A 13564-nucleotide genomic window follows, 5' to 3' on the forward strand; every position below is an offset into this window, starting at 1 on the left:
TAAATGGTTCTTTCGATCTATGAAACTTACCTTGCCAATAGTCAGCTTCTTTCTAAAGGTTGATTTTAGTTGTTTTTCTGATTTCTGGAGTTTAGTACAACCAGGACAATCAACATCATTAATAGTTTCTGGACAGATAAAATGACTTAGTAGTTGGTCTAATGTTAGAGAACCCTGAAAATTTTACCAAAATCTGATTAAAATGCAGATCGAGATGTAATGGTTTCAGATTATTTTTGGGGGTGATTCTACTCACCATCCATGATCTGAAGAAATACTTCTTGATATTGCTTTTGACTTAATAGAGTAAAATCAATCCTAATTTATGCCAAGCAAAATAAAACAAAGCACAGTGGTAGCACCATAGGCACAATCCTCTAATTGAGGATATAAAGGGGTTTTCTCCATGAAAATATTTAAAAATAGACTCGATTTAATGCATTTTAACATATTATTGGGGAAAAAATATGTATAAATTTCATATTTTGAATTTTATTTGAAATTAAATGGGGGTACAACTTAATTTCAAGGAGCTCAAATGCGATCCTTGTACCCCAACTGGCGCCGCCACTGTTGGAGATGACAAAACAAGTCCATGAGAAACAAAATATCTGATTATTCTAACAAAGCCACGATAGGTTGAATGAATAAAAAATACTTACCCAATATACATTAGGAAAAGATAGTGATAAACTATCAAAGCTATCATATTTAACAGGATATCTATATTGACATTGTGTACATTCTAACTGACTAGCTAATAATCCACGGAAAGGATGATCTATATCACGATGTGGTAAGACTGGTAACTTGCCTTCACTGCGTATTCTGGCCACACCTTCTGGTTGATACTTATTTCCAGGATTCTATCAAAATATAGACAAATAATAATGGGTACAAATTAAACCTATCAATTGTTTTGGACTTTGCACTCTTGGGGTAAATGAAGGCATGCAGTGTCCAATGAGGATAGTCTATAACTTATCATATAGGAAACTTAAGTTCATAAGTTGGCGACCTTAAAGATGGGTTCCCTTATTTTTTTTTATAAAAATGAAAATGCTAATACTTATATGAATAGAAAATATATGTGTTCTAATGACTTGGAAAAATACCAGTTTGTCTCACATGTCCACAAATAATTCATAATTAGCTAACTTAGAAGAGAAATACAAGCAAAATTCCAATAGGTGACCAATCAAGAAAGGTCAAAAAGTCTTTTTTTGTTTATCCAGACTGTACATACATGGACATTTATGATTGGTTAAAACTCTTAATTATGCAATAAGAACATAATGATATGATTAAGAATACATAATAATTAATAATCAATAGTTTGCTAAATTTGACACTACCTGTAAAGCCTGTATATCAAATAAAGAAACAACACTAGGATATCTTGATGTTTCTTCCTCCAATGTCTGTGTTAATACATGAAATAATTCATGACTATCCTGAAATACAAATTTACAATGCTATATATGAAATAAAGTTTATGGTTGTATCCCAAATATGCTTTTGACACAAGAACAGTATTCAGATAAAAACATATTTTAACCATTTTTGTATCAAATCTTCAAGTCAGTGAAATGTTCAACCAAACATGATGAGTGGTTTCCTTCGACTGCCACATCTCAATAGAAGAATATAATATATTATGTAGTTATTATTTACCTGTTCATCTGATGATATCATCCATCCTCTACTTCTTAATAATGTTAACATCTCATCAGGACAATAAGGATCTGTTTCACAGATACCATCATTATTTAACACTACAAAAAAAATGTGATATTCTCATAAAAGTGATAAAGGACAGTTAGATGATTTATCATTCTTCTCATAATAATATTTGTGGAAAAGGGATCGAGACAGTTGTCTTGTACAGTTTAATTAAAATTAGACCAAACTTTCATTCCTTTTTTTTATTAGCTTTTATTTTTGATATAGCAACTACAGTTTAGGGCTAAAACGACAGCCCTCTTGAACATTCTATCAAATTAACCCTTTGACCCTTCATCAGGTTAGATAAGAAGGCTAAGGCTAAATTGACGAATGTTCAAGAGGGCTGTTGTTAGTCCCTAACTGAAGTTGCTATATAAAAAATAAAAGCAAATAAAAAAAACTGAACGAAAGTTTGGTATAATTTTAATGAAACTGTTGTCTGGTAGATAACTATGTGTAATGGACAAAAAAAAATACCATCATGACAGTTGTCTATCTAATCTTAACACCTCAAATATCAATTACCATAATTACAAGTGCAGATATGTAACTGACCAATGAATTCATTTCCCGAGATTTGGGAAGCGTTTCTTATCCAGAAAAGAAATGAATCTGTAACCCATTCCGGAAATTTACTGGAAGTAGTACCAGTACTTCTCATAATCATGTATTTACTTACATCTTAAAATCTTCAATATTGATGTTCCAACAAAGTTTTGAATAGAATTATCTGGTACATATCGTGATAAGAAATTGCCTAACCAGATTGATATTGAGGGACAGGCTGACCATGATTGTAATACTGAGTTTAAAAAACATGTGTTTCCTAAGTTAACCAATCCAGGACAATATTCTGAAATGAAAAGATTAAAGATGACATCCTCTAATTATGATTATGGCTTTCTTAAACAAAGATAAGAGTATCGTTTGTTACAGATAGTAATTGAAAAAAAACAGCAAATAGGTTTCAAGTTTCTGTCAAAACTGACGACTGTCAAACAACGGATCTTGAATCTTGGATACTGCTTGTCCTGCCTTCTTAACTATGCCTACTAGTTACTACACAATCATTTAATTCAAGAAGTTTTTGATAAATGCAACAATGACAACTCTCATGATCTAGCAAACAGCATGATTGTCAACTCTCATGATCTAGCAAACAGCATGATTGTCAACTCTCATGTAGCAAACAGCATGATTGTCAACTCTCATCTAGCAAACAGCATGATTGTCAACTCTCATGTAGCAAACAGCATGATTGTCAACTCTCATCAAGCTCAAAACAACAATAACATGCTTGTCAACTCTCATCTAGTAAACAGCATGATTATCAACTCTCATCGAGCAAACATGATTTTATTCATACAATCACATGCAACAGGGCACAAAGTATCTTACATTTAGTTTTTACAACTAGGCCTAATCTAGTAATAGGCAAGTAATAGGCAAATTTGGGCAAGGGCAAGGTCAACTCAAATCAATGAATAATTATTATTAGCAACCTGCAGTCTTTTTCTTCTTGTTTGAGGGGACTATAAATACATAGGAAATGATAGCTGTCACTGCTGCCACGCCGCCGATCCATAAAGATGGCCGCGAGAACATATTTCTTCCAAATAACTAATTTTTATTTCTTCATCACAAACTTTTGTATTGTGTTTTTACATCAGCCCACTGGTGTTTTCTAAATTTTTACTTAGAGATGCTGTAAAAAACGAAAGAACTGTAACTCTTGTTATTGCATAATTTACCGATGCAAACTGGACGTTCTTAGGCATATAATAAGTGTTTCACATGAAATTTCGTGAAAGAAATATGAAAAATTGTATTTATGAGGAAATAAACGCATTGGCAGTGTCGTTCATGGGGATTTCATAATTTACAGTAACCAATATGGAAAAGTCCATACATTTTTTTCAAAAGTGAAACACTATGATTTAATGCAATAAAGTTGTATGTATTGATCGATTTGGTAAAAATTTATATTCATATTTTAGTTTTATTATGAATACGAACCACATGAAAATGGAAAATTGAGACATTTCAAAGAATATTTGATTTTTGATACTGCATTTTTATACCTGACCCCCTCTTATAAAAATGGAATATGTAATATAGGTCACCACTAGGCGGCGTAAAAATGTTTCTAAAACTGAAAGTAGACAAAATGTCAGCCACAGAAGAATTGAAAATAAAGGTAAGAGAGAAAAAGTATCCTTACAAAGTTTATTGATTATATTTTATAACAAGTTTGGAAAGCCAGGTCTGGTTGTGACTTTGAGATGACATGACAGGACAGAATAATTGAGAGTTTGCTGGTTTAGATTGATTTGGGAGTAGCTGCTGGGCATATTTAGATAGACCTGCTCCTACATATCGATGCTTTTACTGCAATTTAGTGCTGAGTCAACAATAAGTAGAACATAAGACCCTAAAAATAGTGTCATTTTTTTCAGTGGCTCAAATACATGAGTGGACTTAAAAAAGTTGGGGTTCTATTCCTCGTTTTTGACAGTACATGTTCATAGAGGAAATAAATTTACATTTGTTTGAGATTTCCAAGACTGCAATATTATTCAAAATTAACTAAGTGTAAATTATCATAGATTATAATGATAATAATAATATTATGAGACACTCAGTCAATCAAGACAGTCTCCCCTTGGATCGTTCTACTTACAACTACAATAACATATTTACAAAATAGTAACGTGATGAAAAAAAGTAAAATATCATGGGTGACCGCTTGAAACCTCATATAACGATATCTGACGCGGAATTACTTTTCGAGAAAAACACAAAAAACTATTTGTACTCGTATTTTGTTAAAATCTTTTTTATTATTTTTTTTACCGCTATACGTGATTGTCATTCTTGGAAAATATAAACCTCGTATAACAATTCGAGATCTCCGGACTATTGAACCAAAAACTCGTATAATAATACAGTATACAAGGTTTTTCATTTTCATCCGCAGAAAAGGAACATTGAACCTATGATAATATATTTTACGAGGTTTTAAATCTGACTGTTTGTATATGTGTTATTTAATTAGCGCTTTTTGAGTTATTTACAATCAAGCTAAGAATATGAGGATTTGATCACAAGATCCGTTCTTTTACGAGCTTTCGAAAAGTACCAAAAAGTCAAAATCACCAAATATGGCATATACGAGCTTTCAAGTGGTCACCCATGATATAATAATTAAAAGAACAGGTTTGCCATTCGTTGAACCAAATTTATCTTATCAGCTTGCTGTCAAAATTTGAGCCTTCAAATCCATAATTATCTGTGTTAGAAAGTTAAAAAGACGACTGTTATGGATTTTCGTACATTTCTAGTACTGCTGAAGACTATTTACGTATATTCAAGACCAAAATCAACCCTCCAAAATGATGCATTTCTCCCTTTGATACAAATATATTAAAATATAGTGTTAAATTTGTTATTTAGACACGTTCAATAACTAAGGAATATGATGTTTATTGGAATCACAACTTGGGGACTGGTGTCAGTGGTCCTGTCAGGTGAGTTCAGTATGAGTTCAAGATGATAAACTATATACATGTAGATATTTTTTCTTAATTCAAAATTATAGTTTAAAAATTAGTTTAAATTTAGTTTTATAAGATTTCTATTTTCTATGATTTCTGCTCTATAGTCTGTTTTCATCTTTCACCATTTTAACAACTTTATAAGGATTGTAGAGATTTTCTAAACTTTTTATCTGTATTGGTATAAATCGATTCTCGCATTGTCTGTTATTCACATAAATAAAAACTCTTAACCATTCCTTTAAATGTCTATATCCAAAATTAAGTATTATTTGTGCAAAGGACAAGGTGACCCAATATTTTTTCAAAACTTTAAACATCCTTTGATAGCCAGTCAGAGTAATTATAATTGGTGATAAAGCAAAACTGTTGGTTAAATGAAACAGTTCACCTTTCTTTTGCCAAACATCATGACAATATTGGTAGGCTATGATATAATAGACCTTCTTTCAAGGGGAAATTGAGATCAAATTTCACAGGTCGTTGAAAAATGTCAGATTGACAAAAAGCCCTGATTTGTAGCATTTGATTTAACTGTTTACTACCAAACAAAAAGGAGTACAAGTTCTTCCAATGTTCAAACTGTGGGCATCAAATTCACTTGAAGACTTAAAGATAATTGTGATATTTTTTATGTTAACGCACAGAGTTTATCTCATAATTCCTCTAATTTGGTCAATGCGGCATTTTTAAAATATTTTAGATTATGTACAGAGAAATCAAGTGGTAAAAAGTTTGCTGTGAAATGTTTGATTGACAGTTCTAAGTCTAGGAGAGAGGTTAAAATACATTGGTTATGTAGAAATCACAGGAATATAGTTGATTTACAAGATGTTTATTGTAATAATATTAGATTTCCAAAAGAAAAGGAACACAAGTAAGATATGTAAATGTTTTGATTTAGAGGGGGTTTCATCAATTTTTCCCGAAAGAAACCAACTTTGAATTAAAAAAATCTGGAACAAGGCTCAAGAAATATTTTAATCTGGCAACCAATTTCTATTCTATTTATCGCACAAAACAAAAATTTGGAATTTTTAACAAACAGGCCTATATTTGATATTTACTATAGACTTTATTCATGTGTAAGCCATATTGAGTTCAGAAAGAGATTCCTGACACAAAGAAATAAAGGTAACAAGGTGTCAATGCAGTAAAATTACCAACTTGACGTCTTCAGCCCCAGTAACTCAAGTAATCAGTAAAATCAGAGTTGATTAGTCTGTTTAATAACACTTCTGATGAAGTTTACCATGACAGAGTTCTGAGAAAGAGCAGTTTAAACCTTGCTGTTGATTGGGTGGTCAGCAACATCAATGAGGCAATACATCATTGTCTCAAATAAAACGAGGCATGAATAAGGTCTATTAAAAACAAATTATGAGACTTACTTTAAACACATACCTTTTACTTTATTGGAAATAGGTGACTATGAATTACAGTTACAGAAATATGTCAATAAAATTTATGATTTGAAGTATGTTAAATAGTTTTCTATCAGAAAATGAAATGAATGGAGTTTTACATTCTATGTTTTCAGAACTAGATTATTAGTGGTGTTAGAGTTAATGGAAGGAGGAGAATTGTTTGATGAAATTAGTAAACAAAGAAATTTTACAGAGAAAAGAGCAGCTGATTATCTTTCTCAGGTAAAGTTAAAAGAGTTTATCAAAATAAAAATGATCTTAAAGGGACAGGTAGGTTATTATTTTTTGACCAATCATACTTTAGTCTCACAAACAGGAATTTTTTAGCCAAGCCAATCAGTAATAATTTTCACAGCTCACTGTCGAAATTTGAGCCTTCAAATCCATGTGTGTCCAGAATTATCTGCGTTTGAATGTTAAAATGACGACTCGTCAATTTAAGATACTCTGTGATATATAGACAAGATTCCTAGTTTGAAGTATTTTTAAAGGAATTATTCGATATTTCTACATTTCTAGTACTTTTGAAGACTATTTACATATATTCAAGATATAAAATCAACTCTTCAAAATGGTGCAACTGTCCCTTTAAAATCATCTATACTTGATAACAAGTAAGAATATAGCACAGAGCCAATCTGATGTCAATGCAGTTGTAAATACTTGACATTCAAGATTTGAATAAATTCTTTAAATCCTATTCACATTAATTTTTCTCAAATGTGTTATACTTTATTCACGATTTTTGTTGATATATTATGGATTCCATTATTGGAAATAATACTTTTTAGAAATTCCGATGATTGAAGAAGTGCTAACAAATAACAATCCCTATCTGCCTAGAGTTCAGATGGTCTTTCAGTGTACTTTCTACTCGCATTGTCCTATCTGAATTTTGAACATGTTCCTAGATTTTTCACAATATATCCTTCAATTCTAGAAAGAGTACTGAATGTTTTTTTTCAGATTTGTCAAGCAGTACATCATTGTCATACATCTAATATAGCACATAGAGATCTAAAACCTGAAAACCTCTTACTGTCAGACCATTCCAATGTAAGTATATATTGAATGGACATACTTAATTAATTACTTAATCAGTGGCAACATCTAGGGGAAGACTGACTTAATAAAGCTCAATTTTAGCTACCTGTATCACTTTACAAAATGAAAATTTTATGCCTAATTCGACTAGCATAATTGACAGAGGATAAAGTTTTCCGGATGTAAGTTATCAGAGCAAATTATAATGTTCTTGCATACAGATCATAAACAGATCACTGCTTTATCTATCATATGTTGCCATTCACATCTGATAAAAGCCACATATGTCTGTCATTAGGACATTTTATATTAGCTGAGCTATCTAAGATTCGACTTGCCGTGCATTGATGTCACTTGCAGAAATAACATGAAACAAAACATCCAGGTCTGCGTTAAAATCAGATTGGATGAAAAAATGGAATCAAAATTGAAATTGTTCTGAAATCCCTACTCAATATGAACTATATTGAACTTTCAGAATGCTGTATTGAAGTTAACAGATTTTGGATTTGCTAAATTTGATGAAGATTTAAAAACACCATATTTTACTCCATATTATGTTGCTCCTCAGGTAACCTTTTTTACTCTCTGAGTCTGTGATAAAAATTAAAAGGGATCCAAAAAGGGATTTAAGCTTTTTGTATGTGCATCAAAGACACTTAAAGACTCTTCCCAAACCCCCAATGCCATTTTGTGACAAGGTTTACCAACTTGGTATCTTTTCTAGATATTCTACAAGGCCAATATTATTATTTATTTGGTATACATCAACAGGCAGATGACTGCTGATGGATAAGATTGTCTCTGCGGCCATTATTAGCTTTAAAGATTGGATTCCTTATTTTTTTTAGTGTCAAATTAAGAAAACTATTTGATTAATTGGTGTTTTTAATGAATTATCATGTATTCTTAATCATATCATTATGTTCTTATTGCATATAATTAAGAGTTAAAACCAATCATTAATATCTATGTATATACAGTCTGGATAAACAAAAAAAAATACTTTTTGACCTTTCTTGATCGGCCACTCATTGGAATTTTGCTGGTAATTCCCTCTTATTCAGCTAATTTTTGGTCATGTGAGACTTTTTCCATGTCATTAGAACACCTCTACTTTCTATTCATATAAGTATTAGCATTTCCATTTTTATAAATGAAAAAAAGAGAACCCATTTTTATGATTCGAAAAATAAATTGAACTTGAGTTCCTGTAGTAAAAGTATTGTTTAACTTTCAAGGCAGGGCATGATCACTCATCTGAAATTCTTGATCTTAACCTGCAACAGATACACTTAACAGACATCATTATATATCAGTACTGGAGTTATAATGATAATAAAGGATAATGAACTAATTGTTGATATTTTTCTGTATCTAGGTATTAAAGGCACATATAGAAAAAAGGAAGAAACAATCTGATCCTAGTTTAACACCAGGTTATCCCTGTTTTTATGATAAAGTAAGTACATGTACATCAAAAGGAAAAAAGGGGGGGTGTCCAAGTTTAGATTTTATCAGTCTGAAGAGTACACCCAAGTACGAAACTAGTCACTGATAACTAGGGATAACTGGTCGCCTCGCCCATTCTTATCTCGTATATACATGTACATCAACTAATCATTCTTCTGCTATATCCTGTCCCCATGAAAATGAGTTTGAGTTTTACATCATACTTTTCTACAACAGCAGCATTAGTCTGGTCTTTTTCGATATCTAACTATCAAAAGGCCTTCAACATACACAGCCTGTAGCACATTTTGGTTACTGGTTCATTGTCCCATCTGAACAACTAGATGCTTTTCCCATGCCATTCCTCTGACCTGCAACACTGAGCTAGGGAAACAGCGGAAAATAAAATGAAGTGAATGGAGTTTTACATCCTACTTTTCTACGCCATGTGGGCTAATGAAGACGGGCAACGCCATGCAGGGTGCAGTGAGGGAAATTTTGCTAGGACAGCGGCATTAGCCTGCTCTTTTTCGATTTCAAACTTTCGAGGAATCTTTAACGTGCAGAGTCTGTACACACAGGGACTCAGTTTATTGTCCCAGCTGAACGATTGGACACTTTTTCCATGTCAGCCTCTCTTACCCGCATCACTGAAAGGCGGGAAAAATATCAAAGGGAAACAGAGGAAAAAATCGTATTTTTTCCTTGGATTGAACCCTATATCCTCAGGTTTAGCAAGCACTGCTATGCAATTAACAGTTGAAGCTATCTTGATGTTGTTTTTTATTTGTTCATTATAGAGCTGTGATATGTGGAGTATAGGTGTTATTTTATACATCATGTTATGTGGTTATCCCCCTTTCTACTCACAAACCTCAAGCAGAAGTCTCAGTCCAAAAATGAGGAAAAAAATATTATCTGGCGTTTATGAATTTCCTGAAAAAGATTGGAATCACATCTCAGACTCTGCCAAAGATATTATCAGAAGGTAGGCTTGTTGCTATGGTAACTCAAGACTCTAAAAATTATACAGCATTCCTTCTTTTCATAGCAGTTATGTTGGTCTCACATGGATAAAACCTATGTTTGATGTTGGCCTAGACCAGGGCTACTGATTATGTTCTATTTTCCAGACATGTCTGACAGGCCAGAACAAATGATAGACTCTTTCGTACATATATGTTTGCTACGTGTCATTCAATGTTGCTAAAATGCAAAATTTGATTACAACTCACTAGTAAGACAAAAAAAATATTTGTTAATTGTTTTGATCATTGTTTGATGTACAGTCCAAGGAAATTCTTGCTTTTAGAGTGTATTCATATTAATAAGCTAGAAAAACGATTTCTTTGGTATTGAAGAACATTAGAATTCCTCATGTATCACTTATCATTTTTACCTCCTAGATTACTACATGTAGATCCAGCTTGCAGAATGACAATAGATGAATTGATAATACATCCTTGGATACTCAATCCTTCTGAAAACAAGTTAAACTCACCACATATACTAGCTGATAAAGTAAGTTAATTTATCACATATACTAGCTGATAAAGTAAGTTAATTCACCACATATACTGGCTGATAAAGTAAGTTAAACTCACCACGTGTACTAGCTGATATAGATAGTACAACAATAAAAACTCACCACATGTACTAGCTGATAAAGTAAGTTAATTCACCACATATACTAGCTGATAAAGTAAGTTAAACTCACCACATGTACTAGCTGATATAGATAGTACAACAATAAAAACTCACCACATGTACTAGCTGATAAAGTAAGTACAACAAGTTAAACTCACCACATATACTAACTGATAAACTAAGTTAGACTCACCACATATACTATCTGATAAAGTAAGTACAAGTTAAGTTCACCACTTATACCAGCTGATAAAGTAAGTTAGACTCACCACATGTACTAGCTGATATAGATAGTACAACAATAAAAACTCACCACATGTACTAGCTGATAAAGTAAGTACAACAAGTTAAACTCACCACATATACTAACTGATAAACTAAGTTAAACTCACCACATTTACCAGCTGATAAAGTAAGTTAAACTCACCACATATACTATCTGATAAAGTAAGTTCAAGTTAAACTCACCACATTTACTAGCTGATAAAGTAAGTACAAGTTAAACTCTCTTCATATACTAGCTGATAAAGTAAGTACAACAAGTTAAACTCACCACATATACTAACTGATAAAGTAAGTACAAGTTAAGTTCACCACTTATACTAGCTGATAAAGTAAGAACAAGTTAAACTCACCACATTTACTAGCTGATAAAGTAAGTACAAGTTAAACTCTCTTCATATACTAGCTGATAAAGTAAGTACAACAAGTTAAACTCACCTCATATACTAGCTGATAAAGTAAGTAACTATACCATTCTGATCACAAAAACCTACCTTTATACCAAGCAGAGTTTTCTGTATTTAGCATCCATATTAATTTTAGAGGTAAATTACTTATTGCTGAAACAAACTACTGTTCTGATAAAGATATAACAGAAAGAATAGGCAAAAATTTTTCAGCAGTTTGCGTCTTGTCAACAACTGTAAAATTAACCTCATTGCTAATCTTCATGGAGTCTCACTATCATTTGAGATCAACACCAAAAATTCCACTTTTAGACTGTTTTTATACGAATATTTCAAAATATATTAAGTAAATTGGCACATACATGTACTTCCATTTTAATGTTCTCATTTTCAGGATAGTTTAGAAGAAGTGAAATTAGTACATGGAGAAAAATTAACAGTACTAAGATTAGGTAGTACTAAATTATGTTTGAAATCACTAGATACAGCTAATAATCCTATTATTAAAAAACGACAACACAGGTAATATCTGAATTTCATTGTTTGTCCCATTGAGTTAAATTGATTGTTGGAATTTGGTCACTTTATAACAATTTGACTTTGAATATTGAAAAACTTACCTGTTTTACGATGGTTTAAACCTAACTCTGCTTCCCAATGATAGGAAGAGCTGGAATTTTTTACCATGTACATCATATGTTAATAATGGGAATTTTTATCAGTAATAGTGTTCACAGTTTACTGTCTAAATTTGAGCCTTCAAAGACATGTGTGTCCAGAATTATCTGCTATATTGAATGTTAAAATGACGCAATTTAATATACTCTGTAATAGAAAATACATATGTAGAAATAATGAGTAAAATTCCCAGTTTGAAGTATTTTTTAAGGAATTTTGCAATTTTCGTTCATTTCTAGTATTTCTGAAGACTTTACATATATTCAAGACTAAAAGCAACCCCCAAAAATAGCGCATCTGTCCCTTTAAATCCTTCATAATTATTTTGCTAATTTCAGGTCCACAGTTGAACAGGAACAACAAAACACAGGAGAAGAACCACCTGAGAAATCTACCCTCACAAATAAAGTTAGGTAAATTAATCATTATAATCACACCTTGATAATGTATTTGCATTGTTAAATCTTTCGTGTGGATATTCACATTGTAAAATCATTTTATGTGTAATCCTTTCACCATAACATTAAATTTTTAGAAATATTTCAACATTGAAATCCTTTGTAAAGAATTTGTATTATATTATTCTGTTGATGAATTAATATTCCATTGATTAGTGTTGTTTACCTTCTGCCATCAATTTTATGTAGTAAATTTTCTGTATATATATTATTTCTGTTATATTTTCAGTTGATAAGTAAAAGTAGAAGATCTTTGTTTAATCAAGATATATAAAAAACATTATAATAAGATAATCCAGGGATTAAAATTTGAGTTTTTTTTAATGTTGTATTTTCTCATCTTTTTTTTTTTTTCAAGAATATTTTTTTATAGATTTTAATTCTAATAGAGGTTTAAAGAAAGGTGCTATCACTCTAGATCATTACCCTAATCCACAAATCTTTTATTATACTTAGCTGAGATTTTACTCAAATTTAAAGATGCATTACTGATTGTTTCAAAGAATAAAATATTATTCTATTATTCTTAAGGCATAATGTTTCTGGCATTACATTTATCTTCAAATTCTTTCCTGTCTTGATACGTGGGCATTATGAATTTGAGTAAAACTAAGATGAGCATAAGACATGTAATTTTAAGAACACAAACATTCAGATTGTGTCATCGATTTTGCCAGGTGTGGCTGGGTCTTCCATTTTAGCATCTTTGAGAACCTTCGACCATCATTTTTCAGTTACAACATGACATATTGTCTGTTCATCTGGGGAAAATTCAAAGAAATTTTGTCCAGTCTATTATGAGCACTGACAGTTTTGGTTAAAAAAAACGCATTATACTCGCAAATATACAGTATTGCTCAACCATTTGTTAATTTTTTATATGGGATTCG

At 31.5% G+C, this 13564-nt stretch overlaps 2 protein-coding genes across 2 annotated transcripts; one reads left to right on the forward strand and one right to left on the reverse strand.

The window, feature by feature from the left end:
* Window positions 1–620: 620 nt before the first annotated feature.
* On the reverse strand, window positions 621–1427 carry LOTGIDRAFT_131889 (hypothetical protein; the record flags this gene model as incomplete). The annotated part of the gene is made up of 2 exons (XM_009066385.1): window positions 621–866; window positions 1356–1427. Coding segments are annotated over 2 exons (318 nt in total), but the record flags the coding sequence as incomplete, so codon positions are not given.
* Window positions 1428–3892: 2465 nt separating this feature from the next.
* On the forward strand, window positions 3893–12907 carry LOTGIDRAFT_168501 (hypothetical protein; the record flags this gene model as incomplete). The annotated part of the gene is made up of 12 exons (XM_009066386.1): window positions 3893–3922; window positions 5179–5252; window positions 5983–6156; window positions 6820–6976; window positions 7673–7762; window positions 8229–8321; window positions 9132–9212; window positions 10003–10190; window positions 10609–10723; window positions 11933–12060; window positions 12555–12629; window positions 12904–12907. 12 exons carry the CDS (start codon window positions 3893–3895, stop codon window positions 12905–12907), a joined length of 1209 nt encoding a protein of 402 aa, XP_009064634.1.
* Window positions 12908–13564: the final 657 nt, after the last annotated feature.

The sequence above is a fragment of the Lottia gigantea genome (assembly GCF_000327385.1).
Source record: "Lottia gigantea unplaced genomic scaffold LOTGIsca_76, whole genome shotgun sequence".
Classification (NCBI taxonomy): domain Eukaryota; kingdom Metazoa; phylum Mollusca; class Gastropoda; family Lottiidae; genus Lottia; species Lottia gigantea.